Genomic DNA, 27,387 nt, shown 5'->3' with positions numbered 1-27,387 from the left:
TTTCCACCACAGCTGCCTCCTCATGGTCCAACTCTCCTCGCCTCCAGCCTCCCCAGGACATGGGGGACTTTGGGGGAGAACAGGAAATGAACAGGAGGAATTTCCCTTCTCTGCAAGGGCTTAACATGAGGATCATGGGGTTGCTCGAATTTCTTGATATCTGCCACACTGGAAACCCCTTCTCTAGAGACTAGAGTCCTGGCATGGGTGTTGGCAAACAAGGCTGGTTTACAAATAGATGTCATGGCGGATGCCCATCCTCTGCTTTCCTCACTCTCTAATCAAGATTCTCAGCAGGCCCATCTGTGACCTTGATTCTGGGGAAGGTCTTGGACCCCTGGCCGGAAGGTGCACTAGATGTCTGCCTTCCAACTTCGTCAGGCTGACGGGGTGACCTGGCTGGGTCCAGCCAATCCGTGGTTGTGGTGGGACCTCGGTGACTGACGCATCTACACTAGTGGATAAGCTAGAGACCTTTCACTATGGTCTTCCTGAGACCAAACGGGTTGCCCAGGATTTGTATCGGCAGCAAATCAAGTAGATACTACTTTCAGATGCTTGTTTGTGGGGTTGAAGTGAGGCGGCAAGTCTACTGGGGGGTGGGGCTTACAAAAATGTGTGCCTGCCGTCTTTGACAAAATCATGGACCTTCCATTCAAGAGTTCTGAACTTTAATTTTTCAATATACTAAGTGTGCCAGTGTAATAAAGCAAGTAACCAGAGAGTCTGTTCCCTGCAAGGTCTATCTAAGCCGGCCCCAAAGGATTTTTTTTTCTCCACACAGATCTACGGATGCTAGGTCCTGATTTAAAGGATGTCTATCTGAATGTCCGATTTTGAACTCGCAACAGCGCTTCATGCACTCACTCGCAAAGCGTCCATTTTAATACAGGGTTCTGCCCTTTGGGCCCAACGTGACCAAGCAAGTCTTAACCAAACTGTCTGCAGTGATCCCCTTCCACAGGCAGGGAGCATCCACGTCTACCCTTACCTTAACGACTGGTTTGTCTGGTCGAGGCCTCTCTTCTGAACCTGCTCAGTCTTCTCTCACATTAATCTGTCGGTAAAACCAGCAAAGTCCTCCTTGATGCTTACTTGGAGTCTGACCTTCATTGGCCTCCTTCTCGATTCTGCCACGGCCAAGGTCTTTCTGACCGAGGGGAGGAAACGAGACATACTTTTTGACATGCCCGCTTTTTTTTTTTTTACCAACTACTCTGACCGTGGCCTGGTGGTTCCAGAGACTGTTGATTTCCTTAGTGTATTGCGTCTTGTATGTGCTGCATGACCGGCTCAAGCGGATTAGGACCCAGCTTTATTTGGCTTTGGTCCAGTCACACGCAGCCCACTTTCAGGCAGCTCTGATTCTGATCCCACTGTCTTTACACCTTGCCAAGAGGTGGTGGAGTGATGGCTCAGATCTCAATTGGAAGTGGCTGTGGGGGGAGTTCAGTTCCCTTCCCCCACTTGGGCCATAATCGCAGCCTTAGCTCTGGGCAGCCACTGTGGATTACCTTCGGGTTCACGATTTGTGGGGTTCAGAGTGACGCATGTTTCCCATTAATGATCTGGAACTCTAGGACGACCACATTCAGTGTCTTGAAGGCCTCCGTTCTGATCATCTAGGAGTCCTGCATAAAGGCCTTAAAGGACAATACCACTCCAATGTTTTTCCTGAACAAGCCATGTGCTACCAGGGCATTGCAGCTTGTTGCAGTGGAAGGGGCCATTCAGTTGAACGTTCATATGCAGGCCCTCCACCTTCCTGTATATGAGACTTCAGAGGTGGATGCTCTTCGCAGATTGGAGGGATCTGTCCAGTAAGAGCGCCTCATAGGTGGTGAAGGACCTCTTTATGAGGCGGGAAGTGCCTACAGATGCCTTTACGACTCCCCACAACTCAAGTGCCTCAAATTTGGCTCTTGGCTTGTCGGGTACTGGAATATCCTGGATGCTCGGACGATCCCTTTGGAGGGCAGGGCAATTAATGCTTTTTACCCATTCATAGGGTACTCTGCGTTCATATAATCCAGGACAAGCACCGAGATGCTTAGGTCCTGTACCTGCGAGTGGCAACTCCAAGTAAGAGTACGGGGTCTGAATTAGGAGTACAGTCGTCACTAGGGTGAGTGTCCTGTCCTGAATTCTGGCATCCTGGAGTGGGATTTCTGATGAGCCGAATATGATCTAGGGGGTTGCCTCTAGTATTCGAGACTAAACTTGTTTTTTTCAGCATTTGGGGGTGATCGGGCAGACAAACCACCATGGCCATGAGCAAAAGGGATATTGCCAGGCACTGCGGGGGTAAGGAAGGTGGCTAATTTGTCTACCCTATCCGGAGGGCAGGAAGGCTTACATTCTAGCTTGGCACTTGAGGCTTTCGTACAAATGGTCCGGTTGCTCACAAAAGCCTTGGAAAGTCTGTAATAAATGTGAAAAGGAAAATGAGTTCACTGTTGATGTCATACCTCTTCGCCCCTTTAGGGTGTTCATGGCCATCCCTGAATTGAATCGCTGGTCGCAACTCTGGTGTTTTTTTGTAGCAGGAAGGTGTGGGTTGTGGGAAGTGGTTCATGTTTTGGTTTTGAATATGTGTATTGTTTTGCGATGCAACTAAAAAGTTTAAATGGTTCACTAAGGTACTTTATCAAATTTCAACCCACTGGCACAGGCCCAGAGATCACTATTGGCTTCAATTCATCTGGTTTGGCCCAAGTTGCTGAACAAGTTCTCCATCATATGGGGTCTGGCATGAATTCACATGCTCATGAATAATCTGTGTCGTCAGGCTGGGAATCCCCGGCAAAAGAAAAACTGTTACACTTTAAAACTGTATTTCTCCTCTAAACCAGTCAGTCATCTGGGTCATACTCCCCACCATTCAATGACAGTCCTCTCCCGAAGCCCCACCTCTGGCAGCCATCTTCAGATTTTTACCACACTCCAGTGCTGGGAGTCCTCGAGTTGCTCTCCAAGCTACCTGTACTTTTTTTTTGTTTTTCGATGGAAGATTCTAGATGGCCAGAAGGCCTACTTTGCGCCCTCCGACCATGTCATAGGAGAAGGAGGGAAGGTCCCTCTTCAGACCCTGCACAAATACTGGCAATGGAATGTGTTTGTGGATGACAAGCACCTACAATGCCCCTACTGCCTGCACCCAGACCACAAGGATGTAGTGTTTGAGATATGCCTCGGTTTCTCTAAGAAAACGATGGACGGGCATAGTAGGCTGGGGGCATGCTTAACACGAACAAGAGGCCTCTAACCCATGCTTTAAGCAGGGTCATGCCTTGTCCAGGACCAGCGGGTCTGAGGAGTGGTCTGCTTAATCCTTTGAGGGCACCTCATCCGTGGGCCCAAGATGAGGCCAAGATGTGTAAGACTGAGTCCACCGGGTTTGCTGCTGAAGTGGGTCCCAACATGGATAGGGTGCGATCAGAAACACCTTCCGCCTCCTTTGCCAGCCTACCATCAAGCTCCTCTTCAAAGCGGAAGTCATCTACCTGGGCTAAGCTACAGGAGAAATCTGAGAAGACGCGGACCAAGGAGAAGGCTGCCCAGCCCAAGCAGGCTCAACCGTCACAGGCAAAGACCTCGTTGGCGACTCAGTCGAATGCTTCTACTACCACCATGGCAGCTACAGGCGCTGATTCTACGAGGGTAGCTCCCACGGTGCAGAAAGTTTCACTAGCTCTAAGGCACGACAGCACTGCAGTTACTTTGTCAAAGTCTTCAGGCACACCAGAAGGGATGAAATCTGCCCAGGTCCCGGTTCAAAGAGAGGGGAAAAGGAGGGGTGGGCAGGAAGCCTCAAAAACAGCTCTGCAAGGTCATCCATATACTAGAGCGCAGGGCTTGCTTTCCTGCTCTGTCAGCTGTGGGATATTTCCTTGGATATTCTATCATCTCTACACACCTTGGTGTCGGAGGTCTAGATGAGAATGCTCTGGCACCGGTACCTGTGGTCGCCGATCAGCCTCTGCCGAAGAGGAGGAAGCGTCATCTGACGCCCCAAATGATCCTCCTCCACCACGTCGAGCCCCAGCAGACCCAGACACTGGTACGGATATGGCCACGATGACGGATGATGACCGGCATATCATCGCAGCAGACGGTGATAGCCACATTTGGATGTCCCACATAGGGTTTCCCCACCGGATGAGGTGGGGTTGTTCCACTCCATGATCGCCAAGGCCTCCGAGCTATTCAAGCTGGTGCCTGAGGTAACCAGAAGGGAGGGCTTCTTGTATCAAAGGCGCGCGGTCAAGAGGAAGACTATCATGGCAGTGCCATTTCTTGATGATATTTGGGAAGAGCAACTGGCCCTGAAGAACCCTTGCACAGCTCCAGCCAAGCAGGATAGGCTGGGGAAGAAATATAGGTTGCCGGTTCTCCTCAACAAAGTGCCTAAGGTCGTATCCATCGCTGGACACGGTGTCGGCGGCCGTGAGAAAACAGCCAGCTAACCTGTCCATCATTGGTCCCTTCGGACAGTGCGGGGAAAAGGATGGACGCCATGGGGAAGGTGACTTACAGCGCGGCGTCCACAATCAAGGCAGCCAATGTGATGGCGATCCTGGCCAGGTACATCTGGTAATTCAGGTACAAGCTAGGACCAATCCTGGAGTTCCTCCCTGATAGTAAGATAGAAGCCCATGCTCTCTTCCATGAAGGGGAGGTGGCGTCCGATCACGCCTTCATAGTGGATGTCACCGACGCAGGGTTCCGGCAAATGGGGAACGGTGTCTGCCTTCGTCGACCGCGATGGATGAAAGCCCCTAATTTCCATCGGGAGGTCCAAGCGAAGGTGCTGGCACAGGCCCTTCGATGGGGAAAACCTGTTTGGGAAGGTCATAAAGATGGATACGGAGACGACCTGTTCCCTCTGCACTCTCCAGTAGCGCCGCTCGTCTAATTTTCGCTCCTCCAGGAGAAAATCGAGCAGTTCTTCAAAAGGGTTCTCCATGTCGTACAGACGGCCTTCCCAATCTTCAATGCAAGAAGCCTACAGAGGCCTCTCCCAGGCCTACGGTAGCAGAGGACAGCATTGTCGCCTGCAGGGTGCTGGCGCCGAAGCAAGCCTGAACTGGGCCGTTGGGCCCCCACTCGTGCACGCTGACTGACGTGGTTCGTCAGCGGGTGGAGAAAGATTACCACCGACAGATGGGTGCTGGATGCTCTCGCCCAGCGACACACTTTGGCGTTACATCGCAGGTGTCTGTGGGTCCCTCCAGTTCCCCCATTAGGAGCAGCACATCCCTCAGCTGCTGGAAGAAGTACGAGTCATGCTATGAAAAGGGGCGATGGGGCACTAGCTCTATCGGCTCTGGGGCTACGGAGTCTATTCCAGATACTTTCTAGTCAGAAACAAGACGGGGTGGAGGCCCATCCTGGACCTACGACGTCTGAACAAATACCTAAAGTCCCGAAAGTTCAGGATGGTCTTGTTGCAGCACACGCTCGGCCAACTGGAAAAAGACTTCTTGATGTCGTTGGACCTGGAGGAAACCTATTTCCACGTCCCCATTCACAAACATCGGAAATTTCTAGATTTCGTGGTGCAGGGCCAACGCTACCAGCTCAGGACCCTACCATTCGGCTTGAAGTCGGCCCCAAGAGTGTTCACGAAATGCCTGGCACCAGTGGTGGCCCATTTAAGTCTACAGGGCATACACATATACCCGTACCTGGACGACTGGCTGATACGCGCCCACTCGCAAGAGCTGGGCGGCGACTACATGGAGACAACTGTCTTGACTATTGACTGATTTGGGATTCTGCCTCAACTGTCCGAAGTCCTGCTTAATGCCATTGCAGAACACGCTGTTCTTAGGTACCAGACTCAATATGGTGTCTTGCCTGGCGTCGCACTCGTAGGAGAGGCTAGCAACCATTTAAGGGAAGGTGCAACGGCTGTCGGCGAAGACTGCCACGGTGCGGACAGTCAAGTCGTTACTGGGCATGATATTCCTGCATCTACTTTGTCCTTCTCTGCAGATTGCAGATGCAACCCCTACTGGATTTCCTGGACGCCCGTTGGATACAGCTGTCTGGAAGTTTAACGTACACAATCCCTCTCGACAAAGAGTTCTGACGGGCAATAACAGGTGGGGAATCCGTGCCAACATCGCCCAAGGTACGGGATTTCAAAACCCCCATACCAGGAGACTGTCACTATGGACGCCTCCCTGGAAGGTTTGGGAGCGACACCGGACGTCTACACGCCAGAGGCATGTGGCTGCTGGAGGAGCAAGATCTGCATATCAACATCCTGGAGCTACGGGCAGTGTTCTGGGCACTCAGTCGTTCCTACCATCTCTGAAAGGCAAGGTGGTGAGGACCTTCACAGACAACACCACAACTATTTTCTACATCGAGCATGGGGGCACTAGATTCCCAGCCTTGTGGCACTGTGCCGATGGACAGGGCATGTTCCTCGTCCCTCTTCACTTGGCAGCAGTGAAGAATACCATTGCAGACTCTCTCAGCAGGGAACTGCGGTCCTGCCACAAGTGGGAGCTCCATCAGGATTAGGTGGACCGCCTGTTGGTCGAATGGGGCAGACCCTAGATCCATCTGTTTGCGGTGGGGAACTCCAAATGCAGAGGTTTGCCAGCAGTTACAGCAGCCGAGGAGCCTGGGGGACACGCTCTCCTTCCCGTGGGAAGGCCTCCGTACGCGTTTCTTCCTTTCCCTCGCCTGCGAAGAGTCATCAACGCACTCCGTGCCAATGCAAGATGATACTCATCACTCCGGCGTGGCCGAGGCAGATTTGGTATCCAGAACTTCTCAGCCTGGCTGTGTCGCCTCCAGTCAAGTTGCCAGTGGTTTCAGATCTTCTCACCAGAGAGGGAGGTGCAATCCTTTATCACAAGCCAGGAACGCTGAGCCTCAAGGCTTGGCTCAAAGTTTGGAGGTTATGAGTTGCCAGCGGATCTTAAAGTGCTACGGCCATAAGTGGAAGCTTTTTGCTGCTTGGTGCTGTTTGCAGATGATTACCCCTCTGAGGGTCACGGCTCCACTGATCCTTCCATACTTGCTATCCTTGGAAAAGGCGGGTCTGGCGCATGCCTCCGACAAGGTGCATCTGGTGGCAATCTCCCGCTACACCAGATCCCTGGGAGGATCCTCGCTTTGGTTCCAGAGACTCGTGAAGGATTTTTCCCAAGGACTTTTCCGATCTTTCCTGCCGATGAAGACTCCTGCACCGGCATGGGAACTCAACATGGTTCTGATGATGTCATGGGGAGCGTGGTGGGGGCTCCCTTCGAGCATATGCATCAGGCCCCACTCGAGTTTCTCTCCTTGTGGCCATCATCTCTGCCAGATGTGCAGATGAGATCCAGGCCCTATCCTGCAAGTAACCGTACCTGACTTTCCAAGAATCAAGGCTGGTATTGCGTACGCACTCCCCTTCTCACCTCAACGAGCTTTTGGCGTTACCTGTTTTCTTCCCGAAACCTTCGCTGGTAGAAAGGCCCTTGCACTCGCTGGACGTTGCTTGTGCCCTGAAGGTCTACATGACGCGCACATAGATTTCGGAAGACTTCACAACTGTTGATGAACTCTGGTCCTGTTAACCATGTGAAGGCATTGTCCAAGGCTTCCATTTTTAAAGGTGGCTCTCTGGCTGCATCACGCCCTGACATCTGTTGGCAAACCGACTGCTGCCCGGCTGTCCAAGAGCCCACTCCACCAGAGCGATCACTGCGATAGTGTTCCTGCCTGGTGTGCCCCTGCTGGACCTCTGCAGGTCTGCAAGGTGGAGGTCCATGCATACCTTCACAAAGTTCTACTGCATCGACGGGGATTCCTGGGAGGATTCCATAGTCTGCCAAGCAGTGCTACACAACCTGTCCGCTTGACTTGAGTCTGCTGCAGAGGTAAGAGTTCATTGCTTCTGTGTAGCCTTGCCACCTCCCATGGTTGTGTAATGTTGTACTGTTATGTAGTAGTTATTCAAGAACCTGTGAATCCATGCCAGACCCCATGCCGGAAAAGGTTTAAGTTACTTACCTGTAACTATGGTTCTCCAGCATGGGTCTGGCATGGATTCACATGTGAACCCTCCCTGCCAGAACCATGCTGGAGAACATAGGTTAGAGGTAAGTAACATAAACCTTAGTCCAGCCACTCCACCCTGAGTCAACATGCGGTAGGGTGAACACAGAAGAATGTTAAAGGTGCTTGTAAAAAGGTCTTTACTTTTAATGTGAAGGAGTAGGCTCTGCATCCATTGAGCCCACCAAATGGTAGATTAATGTCCAAGCCTGTGTGTAATTTAGAAGTCATTCAAGGAATGGGTTAAGCTGTCTCCCTCGCCACCTTCATAACTCCCTGAGCTAATTAAGCAAATGCAAAGGCATCTCTGTTTTGGGGGCATTCTAGCCTGCATATTTCAGAGGAGTTGGGATTCTTTTATGACTGGATTGGTGATCTGTACACCATCTTGAACCACCATTTGTTAAGTCTCGCAACCCCACCATCCATTCCTTTGGAGTACTTTAAAATATGCACTGAATTACATTCTACTTTTACTATACAAGAAGGGTCTGACTTAAGGCAAATAACCTCAATTGAAGCTGTACAGTAGTTTAGTAATTCTAGAGCACTGCTATAGAAACTGATCTGCTGCCCCTTTGAGTGGTTCCCTTGAATTAACCAAGGTGGATGTGATGAAAGGTCTACTGCTCTGTAGGAGTACAGGGATGTGTAATGGAGGAACTCCGACTCGGCCCCTCACAACTACTAATCAACTGTGATTCCAAGGGTGAAACTGGCGCAGCTTCACCAGTAGAATGTTCTTCGCCCCATTTACGGTAGCAGTGGCAGAGCACAGGCTATACTCTGCATGAGAGATGTGAGCTAGCACAGAGGCGGACTATACACCATAGTACTGTAGTACCAAAATCAAAAAAAATGTCAAAGCTTCTATGAAAGTATGATGCTTTAGACTAATCATACCAACACACACCAGAAACCCTATATATCACCCATGTAAGAGAAGAGACATACCAAAGAAACGTTCTAATGCAAGTAGGCACTCTGGGTCTGAAAACGGGGATGCATAGGCACATTTCAGCAGCAACTCAAGTTCACTGAAGAGCTCTTTAATAGGACCCCCACTCTACCATTTTAATTAGGAGGGCCCTTTGAGGCTGGCCAGGTGTACAGAACCACTTTAAATACCTTTTTAATGCGTATTCTTTGGGCACAACGGTCTTGAGCCAGGCTTCTAGGTGCTTTAAACCGGTATAGGCTGCATTCAAACGTTTCAATTCTGTTTCTAATGGATCGCGGACGTCGAGGGATGCTGTGTGGCCTTCTAGCAGCGATCTGCTTGAATCTGAGGAACAGGCAGGTGATGGGGAGTCCACGGCTTCAATTATTCGAGTCGGCTGAAAAGATGCTGTACTGCTCATTGGCGATCGACTCGAACTGCTGGATCGCATGCATGGGATGAGGCTAGTTAGCGGCACAACAGCAGATGGTGAGTGTCTAAGGGAGCTTGAGGTCCTTATGGTGGCTCAAAGCCCCTCAATCAGTTGAGCTTGCTTGTACTTGGAAGCTATAAAAAACCATGTCCAGAGCCGTTGGTAGACTTGGTTGCTGAGTCTAAACGGGCAAGGAAAGTAGTTTATTTTGCACTTCCCCACCGGGATGTTTTTGAAGAGCATTAGTAGGGACTGTCCCCTCCAGTGAGCAGGTACATGAATACCCGTGGTCTCCACTTGCTGTAGGCCTCGTCGAGACAGCCGGTCATGCCAAGTGTTCCTCTTGTATGGTTGAGGGAGAAGACCTGCCCTTTTCCTGCAAGTCTCCGTCTTCACCTTTATGTGCTACATGGTAAACCTACCTTGTGTATAGTAAAAATAATCCAATGATTGTAATGACAACTTCAGCAATGTCAAGCTTTGCCCAAGATATGGGGTGCCAACATATCTTTCTTTTTTCAACCATGTGCATGTATACTGTTGCCTCACTTGAAGAGCTAGCCTGAAGTCATCACAAACCTTAGTGGAACTGCCTTTTGGCGAGTGGGTGGTGGGGGAGAAGACAATAACTCTTAAATAGGTTCTGGGAAATGCTTGTTGGCTACTATGACGGTGGTTGTAAGTAACTCGACTTGAGATTGAGCAAATGCAAGTGGCGGCTCTTGATATTCTCCGGTTAAAATGAATCTTATCTACTAGAGTTCCATTGTCATTGGTGTGCTCTTCATCCACCTTCCCCAAACTAGGAGCACTAGAAACTGGAGTATAAGATCTCGAACATCAGGATGTGATAACAGTCTGATACTACTGGTTGTTGCTGGGAGATATCCTCAATTGATACACATGTTTCTGAATTCTTGTGCTTCCTACTTATTCGTTGGCGCTCATTTAGGCTAGCTTTTATGTTAACACATTTCCATCACCTTTTGTCTCTTAAAACCCTCTGTGGATCCATACACCCTCCTTCACATGGACTTGAGTGGGTGACGGCAAGTCTGTTTGGCACCCGCTAGTGCCAAAGCAAAGTTGTCCTAAGCATCCTTGCTTCAGCTCATTGCTCTGCTTAGAACTATGCGTGTAGCACTTGACTTGCACCTAGTTCACTGAACCTCCATTAGGGTCCACAGTCTATCAAATCGGGTGCGAGTCTGCCTGTAGTGCTGGCTTGAGAAATGTTGCAGTATTTTCGTCCACCCTTTTTCCTGAGGTAATTGAGTCCACTGATTGAGATTTCAGATTCTTTTAAGGAGGAGTTGTGTTTTCAAATTCACCATATTTGTGCCTGCTTCCTCATTTAAACATGGGCCATTAAATAAACATGGCACAGTAACTTCTGCAAGATCCAATATAGGGTAAAAAAAAAAGATGAATCTAAAAGCAAATAAATGAATCAAACCTACACAGGCATTCCTATTGTAATATCTCACTTTACTTTATGATTCGGTGAACCATAAAAGTAGCATGAATAAATGCACAAAGATTGACACATGGTCCATAAACAAATTTAATCTTATCAGTAAAAGCGCAGCTCACTCACTTGCGAAAAATAACATGTTTTAACAATTGCGAAGTGCAATATCAGCCTAATTAATATCTAAATCGAGCATGAAATAAATATAACTTAAAGATGCCCAATCAAAAGAATGTAGTCAATTCTTTACTTTTCTATTCCTCATGGCCCAAGCAGAACCAATATAATTTGATACAGCAAGATTGATCTTCTGCCTCATGTAAAGTCCGAACACTATGAGAATAAACAAGGTTTTAGGTTTCTACGGCGTACAGCCTCTTAGTTTAGGTGGCAGGGAAAAAGATCTGTGTGATTTTTGGTTATCCAGGGCACAAGGAGTTCACAGTCTTGGTTATAAATATGGGGTGTTATGAAACTGTTTATTTACCTAATAATAAAAGATATTTTTCCATTAGTCTTGTTTGTCAGTCCTGTCGAGGGACACAATCACTTATCATTCAAAAATGTGCATGAATAACCCATTGTTTACAACTCTGTCATTCTTTTTGGGTTCACCCATAAATCTCCTCAATTTAGCATCGTATGTGATTCTCTATACCTAAATCAAGGAAGAGAACCGGCTCCCTGGTAACCCACCTCCTCTATTAGGGTGTCTCTGTACTTGGTGGTAGAATCGTATGATACATGAGCACAGTAGAGTAAAGGTTTAAGTGTTCATTGCCTTCAATAGGTGTGCGTTCCAGGAGAGCGTACCAGTTTAAAAATATATATATTCGTTGATCATGCTGGAGATTTGCGAATGGCCCCAACGTTCTGCTCCATAAGTAGCAGCTGCCAGCACCTGGGCTCTATAAATCTCCAGCAGTGGAGAAAAATGTTGTTCTTGTACGATTTCTGCGAGCTCGGGATGGCGTTGCCCTTATTAGCTAGAATAAAATGCATCAGTGGGTTCCAAACGCATGCCCACATGAAATAAAAGCACAATTGTAACTTATTGCGCTTGTATTGTTTTGGTTCTTTGGAGTTTACGAATGGCATGAAAAATGTAGATACTTTGCTGCTTCAGTAGGAGTTGTGGGAGGATGGAGCCACAGTAGTTTGGCATTGAATGCAGGTGTCGTTGACTTGAAGAAAAAAAACGATGGGAGGCATCACTATTCATGTTAGCAATGTGTGTAAAATCTGTTCCTCCCATGCTTCTGTATTGATGTGTGATTGATTTCCATCCCATGCGCACGGCGCTGCCAAACGTGTGTTCGCTGCAGCTTATACTCGCTTCCTCTGAACGAGAAAGCGAGTATCAATGACGGATCGCAAACTGCAACCATGGGTCGCCCCAAGCCGACATAACGGGTGGATATTGGCCCTCCCTGCCAAAAGTGACATGTACCAACCTTATGTGTGCTCTGATGTATTAATAATACTGGTGCAGGCATGGTTATCCCTGCCGATTCCTCGAGGGGTCTGAGCACCACCACAGATCCTGCTCCAATAATGCTGTCCAAACTGCTGCTTCCGACATCATTAATCTTCTTCTCGGCTTGTCATTGGGGTTTCACTTGTAAACTGTTCCTGTTGAGTATCTTCACAAATGGGTACAGTGTTGGAGAGAATATCAACCCCGGAGAATGGTTGTGATATGCCATGTGTTTAGTTGGAGTAGGTACGTGAGTTTTTTTTATTTTTAATTTTTTGTGGGTATATCCATTCAGCCATCTGCAAACGTTTTGCCAGCTTCTCATATTGGTGTTTGTAAGAACATGGCAAAATGTAAGAACATGGCAAAATGTCGGCTCATATCTTAAGTCTTGTTTTGACTTTTTTTCATTTTGTTGCTGAAAACTTTTCGCTAAAGGGAAATGTTGGACATTTGTATTGAACAGCTGTAGATTTAAGCTGAGGGAAGGTACCCTTGATGGTCATGACTTGGTGAGAATCTTCCTTGGCTTGGAGTCGGGAAGTGAGTTGAATGGCTGGTTCAGTTGCCGTGGCGTTTGTTGCTTGCACCCCAGATAGAATAATTATCAGTTTTTCATTTACGCTACAGCGGTTACTGCCCCTTCATTTTAAACCACGATAATTTGGAGTTCTGCAATAAACCACTCCTTTCGTTCTCTAAATTGACATTTTATTTTCCTTGTGCCTGGAGTGCTATTAGTAGCTGAAGTCCGCTGCCCTTTTGCCAGTGAAGTTAATCACATTAGTGTTGGTTTAAAAAAAATAAACCCGTATACCCTTTTATCGAGCACAAGAAGAAACTCTATGAAAGAGTTTCGGTATTTGTTTTTTGTATTTCACTGTATATAGTTCCAGAAATCTAGGGCAGAATTGATACTTTATCCTGACAAAAGGTCTCTTTGGGCCAACGTAGAGGCTCCGCCCATCTCTGCAGGCCAGCAATTTGCATATATCGACGCACTGCATACACCCATTACAAATACACCAATATTATGGAGGATAGTAAACAGAAAATGCCTTGCCTCTGTAGTGAAGTGAAAGAATGCAATCTAAACTGCATGTGGAGTGGTACTGATGTTTCCTGCCATAAGTTTGGGGCTGGGCGGGGTGGCAGTCAGATGACAGGCTGCGCCCCTGTCTTGTGTTGCTGGTGTGAGCATTGGGAGCTCAGGAATGCAGCCATCGTAAAACCTAATGGTGGGGGAGAGAGCGGAATGGGGAGCAGGTTTTCTGCTAAAAATGCTTTCTGTTCTATTTATAGTGTGAACATTGCTAGGAATGGAAAACCATTTAACTGTTTACAAGTGATTTGGTGTGATCAGAGGTAGGTCGAAGGGGGAGGTTATAGTAGTTGTAGAACAATACTACAGGGTGGGTGGCGCATATCTACGGGTAGCAGGTCCTAAGTGATTCTAGTTATTCTCTGAAGTGCAGAGTCTTAAATTCCTTTCTGAATTGGCGGTGCATTTGAGTGGTCCTGATTGGGACCGGAATGGTGTTGCAGTAGGCTGCGCTGTAACAAGAGAAGGCCTGTATCCCTTCTTTTTATTTGCTTTTAAGTGTAGCCAGACTGATCAGGCTTGCAGAGGAGTCAGTCCCACATGAGCCTATGCGATTTGTGGCCTAGGGTGGACTTTTGAGCCAGAGTGTGCCTTATAAGTGATCTAGGCAATTTTAAATGGTATCCTCACTGCATGGATAGCCAGTTTAATTCCTTTATTTGGATAAGTGATGTGGTCCAATTGCTTAGTTCATGTTGCGGGGTGTGCAGCGACATTTTGAACGATCCTGAGAGGGGGCAGGTGGGATGTGCGTCACTGGGATTTCAGTGAGCAGGGAGTTCTATCTCTTGTGGTGAGATTACCACGGCCTGGACCATGGTCCCAAAATCCACAGGTGTTATGAAGGGATTTATCTTCCAGGAGGAGTGCTAGTTGAGAACAGATAGTTTGGACGTTTCTGTTGATGTTGCATGAAAAAGATGGCTGTCAACATTGCACCAGTGATTTGGCACACAAGGCCAATGGTGGGACATGTACATGTCATTCAACCACCCTAAATGGTCTCCTGTTTGGATGGATGGCCCACAAGGACACATTTTGTGCATTTCAGGGCGCTGTAAAGTAATTCTATATTGCAGTTGGCGCTGTACACATAAATAATAGAAGTAGGTTTTTGTCATCAAAGCTTGGATTGAGGAGCTTTTCTGAAGGTGCGATATAAAATCACTTAAGGCACAACTGAGACATTGGCTAAATGAGATATTTAGGTCATTCAGGCCACACGAGTGGTTCAACATAGCGATTGAAGATCACTGGTGAGCGTATTGATCCCTGTGTGACTCGGCTGGTGACTTGGTGATGGTTGGATTTGGCTGTTTGGTATCTGTCGGAGGCGAACGAGTTGAATACTAGGCCTCTGGCCCCCTTCTATCTGCGAGTCTGTGTTTGTGTGAATTGGTAAGGATTTTCAACGAGGCAAGAGTTACCTTTTATCCATGATTTGGAGAGCAGCATCTATGACCTGGATTTTTCCAGGCTGCTTTTGAGTCTAAATCTAAATTGGTAGCCACATAACGGGACAATTTGTGGAATTGATTGGCAACTGGTTTCTCAATGATTTTACCAAAGAAGGGAACATTGGTGGTTGGATGGTGGTTGGCAAAGTCGTCTGGGTCTAGAGTTGTTTTTGGGAGTGGTTTGATTAACCCTTTCTTTAAAGTGATTGTTAATATTCCTTGATCAAGTGAGTTATTGACTATTTTGAGGCGTGTGATGGGAGTAGGTAAAGACTGTATGCTTGATCTCCAGCAAACCCGGAAATCAATTTATGCATGCTGGCATTTAATTTGATTTAATTGTACCAACCATTTCTCTGCTCATTGTAACACGTTAAATAGTCTGTTTGCTAGGTGGTCTGTCATCTGTTACGATTTCCTATTTTCATATTGCGCTGAGAAATGAAAGGATGGGTCTTGAATAAGCAGATGATAGCGCTTTAAATATGCTTTATGAAAATAATCTAATTCTCCCTTTATTTTTAAGCAAATGGTTATGAGCCTTCGAGTGTCAGAACTACAAGTACTGCTGGGATACGCTGGGAGGAATAAACACGGACGCAAGCACGAACTACTTACCAAAGCACTGCACTTGCTCAAGGCTGGCTGCAGCCCTGCTGTCCAAATGAAAGTTAAGGAACTGTATAGGCGGAGATTCCCCCAGAAAATCATGACGTCGGCAGACTTGTCTATTCCCAGCGTTCATTCGAGTTCCATGTCTGCAACTCTATCTCCCTCATCCATTCCACAGCTCTCCTACGATGGTCATCCAGCTTCCTCGCCTCTGCTTCCTGTATCTATTATGGGAACTAAACACGACCTGGATCTGCCCCTCCTCACTACTGCTCTACACCCTGTGCATCCAGATGTCAAGCTTCAGAAACTCCCTTTCTATGATCTGCTTGACGAGCTAATCAAGCCTACAAGTCTAGGTAGGTTTTCAGTATTCTAAATGTTGATGTGCGAGGGCGTTTCCTCTTTTCTCCCCATTGAGTGAAGATAAAAGGATATTCCCTCCCCTATTATTGAATACTATGCGTCTTAACACTTAACTGGTGTTGCCTACCCATAGTTGCAACTTCTGCTTGAGTGACCATTATGTTTGGTGTTATTTTACTCCAGATTCTTGGAACTATCTCTATTTTTTTTTATTTTAAATTCAATAGATTTTGCGTCTCTTACTTTTGTGATTTTTTAAAAATATGAATGCTTTAATTTCATCGACGTCATTTCTTTTATATAGCAATAACAAATGTTTTTTTTTCTGAACAAAAGCTTCTGCTTCATACGTTCTGTCCCTTATTGTACCTAAACCAGGCACTGTAGTTCAATAGCAGAGTGTTCTTTACTCCATTTCTTCTTAACCTGTGTCTCGCCCATTGTTCTACATGCAATCAAGGGCCATCTTCTGGATAAAGGATCTAGCTCTGTGATGCTTGGAATCGTCTTTTCTGCTCGGTTTGATACTCAATGGGGTGCTTTGTCAGGGTACCACTAGGACTACAGCTCATGCATTTGGCCATGTCGTACTATGAAGGTGACCCATAGAAGTAAGGTGTGTAAAACTTTGTAACTGCTCCCGGTGGAATGGATCTGGGCCTGGCTTTGAAGCCCTGTTTAACACGTTCCTCATTTCAATATGTAACATTGTTTTTCAAGAACTTGGATTATTACACTCTAAAATTGTATGCAATGCATTCGTTTTTCTCGCTATGTTAAGGTCTGTGAAACACTCAGCTGATGCACATGTTGCCCTGTTGGAGGTGGGCTTTCTTTTTTGTTTTTTTGATAACTTAACTGTTTTGTGAAAATATGTATGCAGTAGATTGCGATTGTATGGAGTCTTATCCATAGTCAATGAGGCTGGAATTCTCCCTCTAACTGTATAGGTATGTATGCTTCATGTTGTAGTTTTTACCTGAGAATCCCAGTGCACCCAGTCATGAGGACTTGATGCGCTTATCATTTGGTTCAAATGTGTCCAATACGAAGATAGTATACACTATTTAAATATCAATCTTAATTAACCTATAATCTTGTTGAACCAGCTCGCCGGCAGTTTCTCCTACCCAACCTACTACCATGTTCTCAGGCCTTTTCACCATACCTCATCTAGATGTTTCCTGCCGTAGGGGTGCCCCAGAGCGCTCTGTCCAAAATTACACCGGCAGCACACTAAAAAGGCCAAACGCATCAGTGACGACACCACATACAGTAGAAAATCACATAGCTGGTTGGTGCAGACATATATAACGAGGCCTGCTCCATAGGGGATGCCAGGTGCTAATTGACCGCCTCTTCCCAGTCGATCTTGGTGCACGTGGGTCAGCTGCTGCACTCAACCTTGCGGTGAAGGTCAGGGTGAATGTTAGAAACACTCAATCTAAGCTAAACAGGAACTGGTTATTCATTGATCATGGCGGGCACCTGAAGATCATATGAAAGGGTGCCAGAGAGCAGGAAGGATAATATACCGTTACGTTAAGCCCCAGATTCAGAGATTCATTAATACCGCAGTTCCCACACCCAAGTCCATCTGCCCCGCAAAACCGGAGGTTTGCTCTACGGTTTACCTTTTCCCTGGCGCCTCCATGATACGAAAAGACGTGTTGCTATTGGAAAGATATACAGTCGCGCAGGCTTTAGATCTGTGGTGGGCATTCTGGAATGGTCAGGATAAGGGTGTCGGATATTTGTATGTGAAGAGGTAGCGGGTCAGGGTGATGAAGTGTGGCCGGCTCTGGCCTGGCAGGGGTGGGGTCAGGGGTACGGGGTACAGTAGCATTTTAGTGGAGGTGGATGGACACTGGGCTGGGGCTTGGTACTGCCTCAAGCTCTTTGCAGGGCGCGTTCTTGAAAGTGATATTAGATATTTGCAACATTGAGCGAACAGGAGAAAGGTGGCCTTCCGTGGGAACAAGGCTCATGCGGAGCTGGCCTGGAGTGCTGATGGCTCGGTACCTCTGTGTGAACTCTGGATGAGAGCGCTGCAGGTCTGTGTGTCTGTTCTGGGCCCAATAGAAAATCGCGGGGCAGGCGCATGGCTAGTGCTATTCACCTATTCCTATGAGCTATCAGGCTTTTATATGCACCCTGGGGGTGGGGGCTGCTCCACCCACCTTTCTTCGTATGGAGTTTACCTAATTCGGAGGCGCTTAGGGGGGGGTGGGATAGGACCACTCCATCCCAACATTCCCCCACTTCCTGGGTTACCCATTATGGGCATCCATGCTCTGCATAGGCTCCTCAAGCTTTCCCCTCACTGTGCATATTGCTCAGGGGTACAGGATAGATGTATATTATTTATTTCTACAGCGCGCCAAGCCCTTTGGCATCTGGGCACATTTCTTACAGGGTTACATAAGCATCAAAAACACATTTGTACAAATTCGAATGGCAAGGCAAAAATAAACAGTGACATTAATTACATGATTCAAAGAGCAATTTACGAATGTGCAGAGTATTTACATAAATACCTATTGTAGTGTCACGGCATATAATCAAATACAGACACGATAGGAATTATGGAGATATATATATTTATTATATTGGGTATTTATAAGTATCTATATCAGGCTCCACCGACTGGCAAATACAGGCGTTGGTGTTTGAATCGCCTCATACTCCTCCGTCACAGGCACCGTCACATTCTATATGACATGCTCTTATCTCGTGCGTGCCTGGCTCACCGCAGTGTTGATAATGCAAGTGAATGTACGATACTACACATCTTATCTGATACTACAAATTTAATGTCCAACATATAGAAAGTCTTTCATTGGTTCAATGTTCCCACACAAAGTCTGTCAATCCACGGGGATCGCGAATGACTCTTCCTCTGCTTGATCTGCGTGAGATATGTTTTAGGCTTTGGCAAGGAAACACTTTGCAAGATCTTCTTATTCACTACATCCCTACCACATTCTTCCACATCACTAGAACCATCATTACCATTGACTCTTTCATGATGATCATGTTTTGGCACATTCATTTTAGGCCTATCCCATACACATACTCTCTCCATATTCCAAACTCTACCATCCTCAACCCTCACTGCATGCTTAAACACTTCGACCACACCGACAGGTTTTGACCACTTGCACGGACCATTTCTCAAAACAGGTGGAAGCTTGATTCTCACCAAACCTCCGACCATCAATGGTGATCTTTTCACATTTCTGCCTATGGATCTCATGTTTTTTCTTGTTCTTCAATTGCATAGTTCTGATGCTCTCACACACATCTCCAAAATCCTTCTTTATTACAGTCATTCTTTTCATCCAGGATGGTGTCAACTTAGTGTTGGCCTTCCGGCCCCTACTCATTTCAAACGGTGACAAACCTGTAGTACAGTGTGTTGTGAAACGATGAGTATTAATCTTTTGTCTGACAGCTTCCTCCCATCTCACACCATTTGCCCAGGCCCATCTCACCACATCTTTGAGCACTCTGTTAAAGCGCTCGACCACTCCATTGGTCTGCGGGTGGTATATTGCACTTCTTTTGTGCACAATGGAGTTTTCTGCACAAAACTTTTGCATTTCTTTCGAACGGAACTGGACACCATTGTCCGTTAATATACTTTTTGGTAAACCTTCCCTTCCACAGACCTCTGCTAGAAATTCAACTACCATTTTGGCAGTCATGCATGGCTTGATCATGACTTCAACCCACCTAGTCAACAGATCAATGATTACTAGGCAATATTGTTGCTTGCCCTCACTGCAAATTGGACCCAATATATCCATATCATCCGATACATTATTTGGGAGGTCTGTAACTACCATGGGGTATTTCTCATTCACACATCCTCTATCACTCTCACTCTCTTTGCAAAGGATACAATCACATATAATTCTCTCGATTTGCAGATCATATCCTGGCCACCAGAATTCATCACATATTCTTCTCTTTGTCTTCACAACACCCTGGTGACCCTCGTGGCCCAACGCAATGATCCTTTGGCGCAGACTTGCGGGTGGAATGATTCTGTCACTTCTCATAATTCTATTATTCTCCACCTTGAGTTCATTTGCAACTTTCCAAAATTCTAACAGCCCATTTTCTTCATACTTGGCTTTGACCAACGGACTACCACTTAATATGATTTGTCTCAATTTTCCGAATGAAATGTCTGATTCCTCTGCCTCTTCCCATTCCTTCTCCGATATGGATAGATCTTCAATATTAAGTACAACTTCAGATTTCATATCCTCATCATCATCATCATCATCTATCTCAGAGACGTTAGTGAGTCTCGAAAGACAGTCGGCAGCACGGTTTTCCGTGCCTGGTACATACTTCACTACACAGTTGTATTCTTGCAAGAGTATGACCCACCTTTTTATGCGATTCGAAACATTTTCCAAACCTTTATTCATTATGACGTGGACCAATGGCTTGTGGTCTGTGCGGAACTCCACTTCTGCACCCCAAATAAAATTTCGAAACTTTTCTGCAGCCCATTTGATAGCCAATGTTTCTTTTTCAATGGCCGCATATGTTTTTTCCGTGCCTTTCAACAGTCTAGATGCAAAAGCTATCAATCTCTCCTTGCCATCAATCTCTTGTGTGACAACTGCACCAAGACCTACATTGCTGGCATCTGTCGTGATGACGGTTTTCTCTCCGCTCTTGAAATTCTTCAGCGATGGTGCTTTATTCAACTCCTGTTTTATCAAACCAAATTCCTCTTCACATTCAGTATCCCATGCAAATGACTTCCTCTTCAAAAGTTCTTGGAGTGGAATGGTGTGCATGGCAAAATCACGCATGACTTTTGAGTAGTACTCGGCCATGCCAATGAAAGTACGCACTTCCTCCTTAGATTTGGGTCTTGGCATATTCTCTATAGCATCTAATAGTGGTTTCTTCGGCCGTACCCCTTCAGCTGATATAGTATGTCCTAAATATTCAATTTCGCAACAATCAATTTTGCATTTCTCTTTACAAAGTCATTCCAGCTTCATAAAGTTTCTTGCACACATATTGCAGTCTCTCATCATGTGTTCTTTGATCAATAGCATGTACTAATATGTCATCCTGGAAGCATATAACACCCTGGTCTTCTGCAAACAGTTTATGCATGATCTTCTGAAAGACAGATGCAGCCGATATGAGCCCAAACGGTAATCTCTTATATTGATATAATCCATCTGGCGTGATAAATGCTGTCATGCACCTAGATTCTTTATGTAACTTTACTTGATGGTATGCTGAGGTCAAATCAAGAGTGGAGAAATGCTTTGATGGACCAATGGTGGAAACTATTTCTTGGATGTTATGGAGTGGGTGTCTGTCAGGACACATTTATTCAGCTCCCGCATGTCGACACATATCCTCAATTTCCCAGATTTCTTCCTCAGGACAACTAATGGAGATACCCATTCACTGGCATCAATACTTTCTATGATACCTAGTTCTTCTAGGCTCTTTATTTCTTTTTTTGCTTCCTCTCTCATAGATAGGGGAATGTTGCGAAGCCTCTGTGCTACTGGAACACAATCAGGTTTCATCCTGATTTTATGTGAGTACCACCGCAAACATCCAATCTCATCCTCAAACACTTCTCATCACCTCTTCATTATTCTTTGTCTCATTTATTCTCATGTGTTTTCCTGACTTTTCATTGTCGATGTTCATCACCGATTCATCAGCACCGGCATCCAACTTCACTTTGAGTTTACTTTGAGTCCAGCTTAATAAGGGAATTCTACCAGCTCTTGTAATGTAGATTTTCCCATTAGCCTTCCTATCTTTAAACTTAAGTGCACCCCAAAACCATCCGATAACATCAATTTTAATTCCACCATAGGCTCTCGGCCTTATGTCTGCTTCATGTAAATACTCATGTCTCCTTTCCTTTTATCCCACATATCTTGCGGTATCAAAGTGTATTTGGCACCAGAGTCAATCATCATGTGCATATTCACTCCATCTATACACACCATAGCCTTAGGACTTTCCATTTCCTCCTCATGTTCTTCATCAATTATAACAAATACGCACTCATCATCTTCATCATCACTGCCATTATCATCACCGATCCAATTCATGGAGGTATTTTGTGCTCTACAACATCTAGCATAATGGCCCTTGCCTTTGCATTTTCCGCATAAGATCTTCAGAGCTGGGCATTCAGGATTGTCCGCCCAATGATCCGTACCATCACATCTAAAGCATTTGCCAGTATTCCTCCTTCTTGGACCGCTTCTTTGTCTTCGTGGAGGAGGACTCCTCCTTCTCGCATGTATCTTGGGTACTCCTTTGCTTCTTCTATCCTCATTCCACAATGGTTTTCGAGTTTTGTCCCACTTGTTCTTTCCACTGGTTACATCCATCACTTGGGCTATTGATTCATTATTCTTGTTAGTGTTCATAGTGCAATTGCTCTTTGGGGGGTCATGTTTGACTTCAACAGACTGTATTCTGTTCTCTAGTTCTTGGAACACATTTCTCAGTATGTTCAACTTCTTTGGCTATTCTTAAGACTGTATCGAGGGGTGGATCATCTTCAGCTCACAGCTTTTCTCTCACCTTGCTGCTCCTGCATTCCAGCATAAACTGATCGCGTAATCTCTCGTCCAATTGAGCATTGAATTTGCAGGTCCTGGCCAATTTCCTCAAGATAGTTATGTACTGTTCAACACTTTCACCTTCTTCTAGAATTCTTTTCCCAAATTTGTAACGTTCAAGGATAGTGCTCATTTTTTTCTCATAATGTTTGCTCATCTTTTTCACTGAGCACTCCTATTCATTCAAATCTGCACTATCTTCCGACAATAATTCAGGCAAGTCTTCAAATTTTTCTTGCCCAGCTGGCCCTAGGCAGTGCAACAAAAGTGATTTCCTTTTTTCCACGCTGCAGTTTTGGCCACACACCACCCCTGAGTAGTGTTCGAAGGCTTTAATCCACCTCTTCCATGGAATTGACGGTTCTCCCACCTCTGACAGGAAAAACATGGGGGGTGGAACACCACTGAATGCCATGGCAGACTATATGCGTAAGATTTAATGTTTATTGGACAATGCAGTTCAGCTGTGTTGTGGTTTTTCACTGCAGCAGCACAAATCCATGTGACAGTAATTCTCGGTTTTATTATGTTGTGTGCATTGAAACATTGAATAGACACTATGAGAGGTGCCCTCCTTCTGATTTGTTGTAAATTTATATGCTCAACTTATATTGCTGACCTCAAACATGTATTCCCCTTCAGTGCTCCTCTATACCATGCTCTCCATAATGTATTTTCAAACTTCCCCTAGTGCTCCTCTATACCATGTATTACGGTTATTTTTAGCAGTTGAGATAGGCTGGCCTTTATGAGGCAGAGCTACAATCCGGAAAACATAATGCGGCGGAGACTTACTTGCTGTGGCCGCTGCAACGCTAAGGGAAGTGGAGCGGCCTCTGTAGAAATGAGTCGCTCCTCCGATACCGAGTATCAAGCAGTGTGGCCGCTGCAACGCTCGGGGAGGTGGAGCGGAGCGGCCTCTGGGGAAATTGATTGCAGTAACAGCTATCAGACACGCGGGTCCTCAGGAGGCGGTGGAGCCCGAATCCTCGTCGCCACTTGTAGTGTCACGGCATATAATCAAATACGGACACGGTAGGAATCATGGAGATATATATATTTATTATATTGGGTATTTATAAGTATCTATATCAGGCTCCACCGACTGGCAAATACAGGCGTTGGTGTTTGAATCGCCTCAGACTCCTCTGTCACAGGCACCGTCACATTCTATATGACGTGCTCTTATCTCGTGCGTGCCTGGCTCACCGCAGTGTTGATAATGCAAGTGAATTTACGATACTACACCTATATATCCAGTTCTAGGTAGTTAGGTTTCAGTGATAATGAGCCATGCGATATAGATAGATATAGATAGATATAGATATATAGATATCTATCTATTAGTTAAAGGGACGTTATGGTTAAGTTGGACTAATAAAAACCTATGAAATTCAAAGAAAAAACTTTGTTAAATGGTCGTTATGGTTCCAAGTAAAACCGAAAAACCCCTGAAATTCGCCAGTTATGGTAAACTAAGCAACCATAACTGCGCCACCATTGTGCACTGCTAAGACTAACACCCAGGAGATGAAAGATGACATTACAAATGTCATTGAGGACATCACATATCTGGGCCACTTGTTTTTGTTCCTTGAAATATATAGGCCAGGTGGTTTTGTTCACTGGCAGTCAGAATAATAACATTTAAAAAGGTGCTATATATCTAAATGTTAACCTTGTCATATGTTCTTTAAGTACTTTCCTTAGGGTTTGGTCTCAGCTCATGGTGCACATACATGGGGGAAATGAGCAGGCCCCAAACATACAATTAATTTGTATACATGAAGATGAACTTTAATGTCGTTAAAATTTTCTGATGATGCTGTTTCTTTCTTCCTTACTTTAGTTTCCCTGTATGTGCCTCTGATTTGTATGAATTGTGGTGCTTCATATGTATTGTTTGTACCAGCACAAGTGCTGTAAGTCTTGAATTGTTAGCTAGTTATTACATATTTAACATTACTCAAAACTCTGATAAGGGAGCATTCATTATTGTACTATCCAAAATGACAAAATTCTAAATAGTGTACGCAGTGCTCCAGATAAGATTTTGAGGTGGGAGTATTTTACTCCCTATTTTTAAACTTTGAGAGTAAATGTGATTTTAAGAAAGTAAAAATGACTTTTCTCCTTTGCAAGAGAGTAAAACGTATGCGACATCCAGCCGACGTGTGCAAAAACTACATGGACATCATTACTATGCAGCAGCTTTCTACATTTTTACAGAATACACCTTTCGTTATTTCTCTAAGGTCTGGCCATTTGATCTCTACTTTGTATTATTTTGTTAGCAACAATTAAATGTATAAAGTGTGTTGCAGAACAGCGCAGAAAACTGTGGTTACATGTTCAATTTTCAGAAAGGGTTCAAATCCTGAATGCGTTGTAGAAACCAACTAAATACAGCCATCCAAGTATATGAATGATGGTTTTATTCTTGTTACAGCCGACGCGTGTTTCGACCATTCGGTCGCCCTCAAGGCAAGTTGTTCTTTGATAATGCCTCTGGCAAGAAGTATATAGCAGTCCATGTAGGGAAATGACTGTATGAGTGTTTCTTAATAAGAAGTTCCAAACCAATATTGGTAAAGTGACGACAGCCCAACAAAGTACCTTTAATAGTATTAAGTCAACAAATGTCGCTAGTAGATAATCGTCCGCATCAATGCATATCTTCAGAATAAGAGGTCCCAATACCTGTATCTAGATAGAGATGGGATAAATCCCATGTGCGTAGGTGTCCGTATCATTTAAATGTTGAAATCAAAAAACATAGCCAATTACATAGTAAAGCAAACATGAATTGTATTGTGTGTTTTGAGGTTCGATAGCAGAATTGTCTTTTGATGTTTAATGAAAGTCCTAATTTTCTTGAGGTATTACTACCCAATGGTATGCCAATGTTATGATACAACAGTGCAGAGAGGCACGGACTCCATGCTAAATTCTAAATCTGATCTAATGGTCAAATGCGCTGTTCGTAGAACATATTTATCATAATTATCACCAAACCAAAATCGGTACTCCTTTATCAACCTCGAAAGGATGAACGGCTGAGATGGCCTTGCCGGGAATCGAACCTGCAATTTACAGATCATGCACAGATTGCAGCAACGAGTACTCAACCGGCTGAGCCATCTTATTGGCTAACCTCCTTCAGAGGTCGGTTAGCTGAGTATCGACTGAGGTATAATAATCACAGTACTTGGATGTTGGACAAACCATTTATGAAGCGCTATATAAAGTTAAATACCTATCTGGATTATCCCAGGGACTGGTTTTGCTGAGTTTCTATTTCAATTACCAATGTAACTTTTCTTTGTTTGTTTTTGAACAGCGCTTGCACTTCTTGGAGAGTCAGGTTTTGGATGTTTTAATTGTAGTCTTAAAGATTTGAGAGGCTAGAACACCTGTGATTGGTGTAATGACAATCACTCACCCTTGAGCAAAGACTGCTGCCACTGACCATTTATAGTAATGTACCCCATTGACTGCAACGCTGAATTAATGTAAACTATACTGTCATCATTGTACACACTGTTTTTATAATTAGAGTGTACATTTGATTATAAGTGTAAAAATGATCTGCCTCTGCGTGATTATGCACATAGCACCGGAACTTTGAAAAATACAATTGTGCAATACTGGTTTGCTTTTACCCTTAAAGCATAATTTGCTAAAAAATATTAATTCTCAATTGCAACTTAGTTTTCCATCTTATTAATTATACAATCCGAAAATTCCAGGAAAATAGGCACAGTGCTTCTCAAGCTAAGAAACCATTCCTTTTATCACAATGTGCAGTTTTATTTAAAGGCTTCAGAGAAATTCATTCTGTTTCAGAGGTGGCTTGCAATTACATCCATGTAGATAAAAATCAAAAGAAGCCTTCTGGTTTCTGTCAAGTAACTTGACCTTTGCACTGCTCTCTGCTCTAAACCTGTGTGTAAATGTACAAAGGAAAATAATAAAGCTGACGTTTTTACAAGATTTTCATGCGTAAAAAGGCCTAGTACGCACCAAAACTGGAGGCCTGAGTGTACGTCTATGGTGCATGCTGCAGTCATTGCCTATGTTTATGTATGATTAGGTTTCTGTATTAACAACATTTCATTACAATATTAGACGAGTACATTCTTTAATAGATTAAGTAGTTCATGATAGGTCTCCCGATCACTCCTGACATCTTATCAACAATATCAACACAAGTCCTTGTAGGGACTTCATCAAAATGTATTTCACGTGTGATGTCATCAATGACATTTGTGATGTCATCTTTGATGTCCTGGGTGTTAGTCTTAGCAGTGCACAGTGGTGGCGCGAGTTATGGTTGCTTAGCTTACCATAACTGGCGAATTTCAGGGGTTTTTCGGTTTTACTTGGAACCATAACGTCCGTTTAACAAAGCTTTTTCATTGAATTTCATAGGTTTTTACCAGTGCATGCTATTTTCCTACAACTTCTAATATCATACTTACCCAATATAGCAATATTTGTGTCCAATTTCCAAATTTTCACCTTAAAACTCTGCCATTTCACACCATCTGGACTAATTTTTAACACTTCTATACACTTCTTGCAACTATTTCAACTAGTTTTGCATCCGTAGAGGTCTACGAACATCTGACTTCATAGCGGACCTTCCAGACAGTGCCACATCACCATACGCTGGCGCGCGGCATGATGACGTGTCTGACAACCCATCCGCACTTCACGATAAGATCTCTGCTTGGCGGACAGTTCGGAACTGCATTTTCTACTAATCTAAGAGCTTCCAACTTCAAAATTTCCCTTGCACAGCTCCAACACCTATTCCTATTCATTATCCAT

The 27,387-nt window shown here is 45.0% G+C and overlaps 1 protein-coding gene across 2 annotated transcripts in view; it reads left to right on the top strand.

Annotated features, from left to right (window-relative positions):
* The window catches only part of PIAS1 (protein inhibitor of activated STAT 1), a 1,034,011-nt gene that overhangs the window by 96,477 nt on the left and 910,147 nt on the right, over positions 1 to 27,387 (top strand). For both annotated transcript variants that reach the window (XM_069625121.1, XM_069625120.1), the window contains exon 2: positions 15,468 to 15,912. In XM_069625121.1, the coding sequence (XP_069481222.1) occupies positions 15,468 to 15,912 (445 nt within the window). The remainder of the gene's footprint in view (positions 1 to 15,467; positions 15,913 to 27,387) is intronic.

The sequence above is a fragment of the Ambystoma mexicanum genome, chromosome 11 (assembly GCF_040938575.1).
Source record: "Ambystoma mexicanum isolate Mex_15411 chromosome 11, UKY_AmexF1_1, whole genome shotgun sequence".
NCBI classification, from domain to species: Eukaryota; Metazoa; Chordata; class Amphibia; order Caudata; family Ambystomatidae; genus Ambystoma; species Ambystoma mexicanum.
This window is presented reverse-complemented; position numbering and strand designations above follow the sequence as displayed.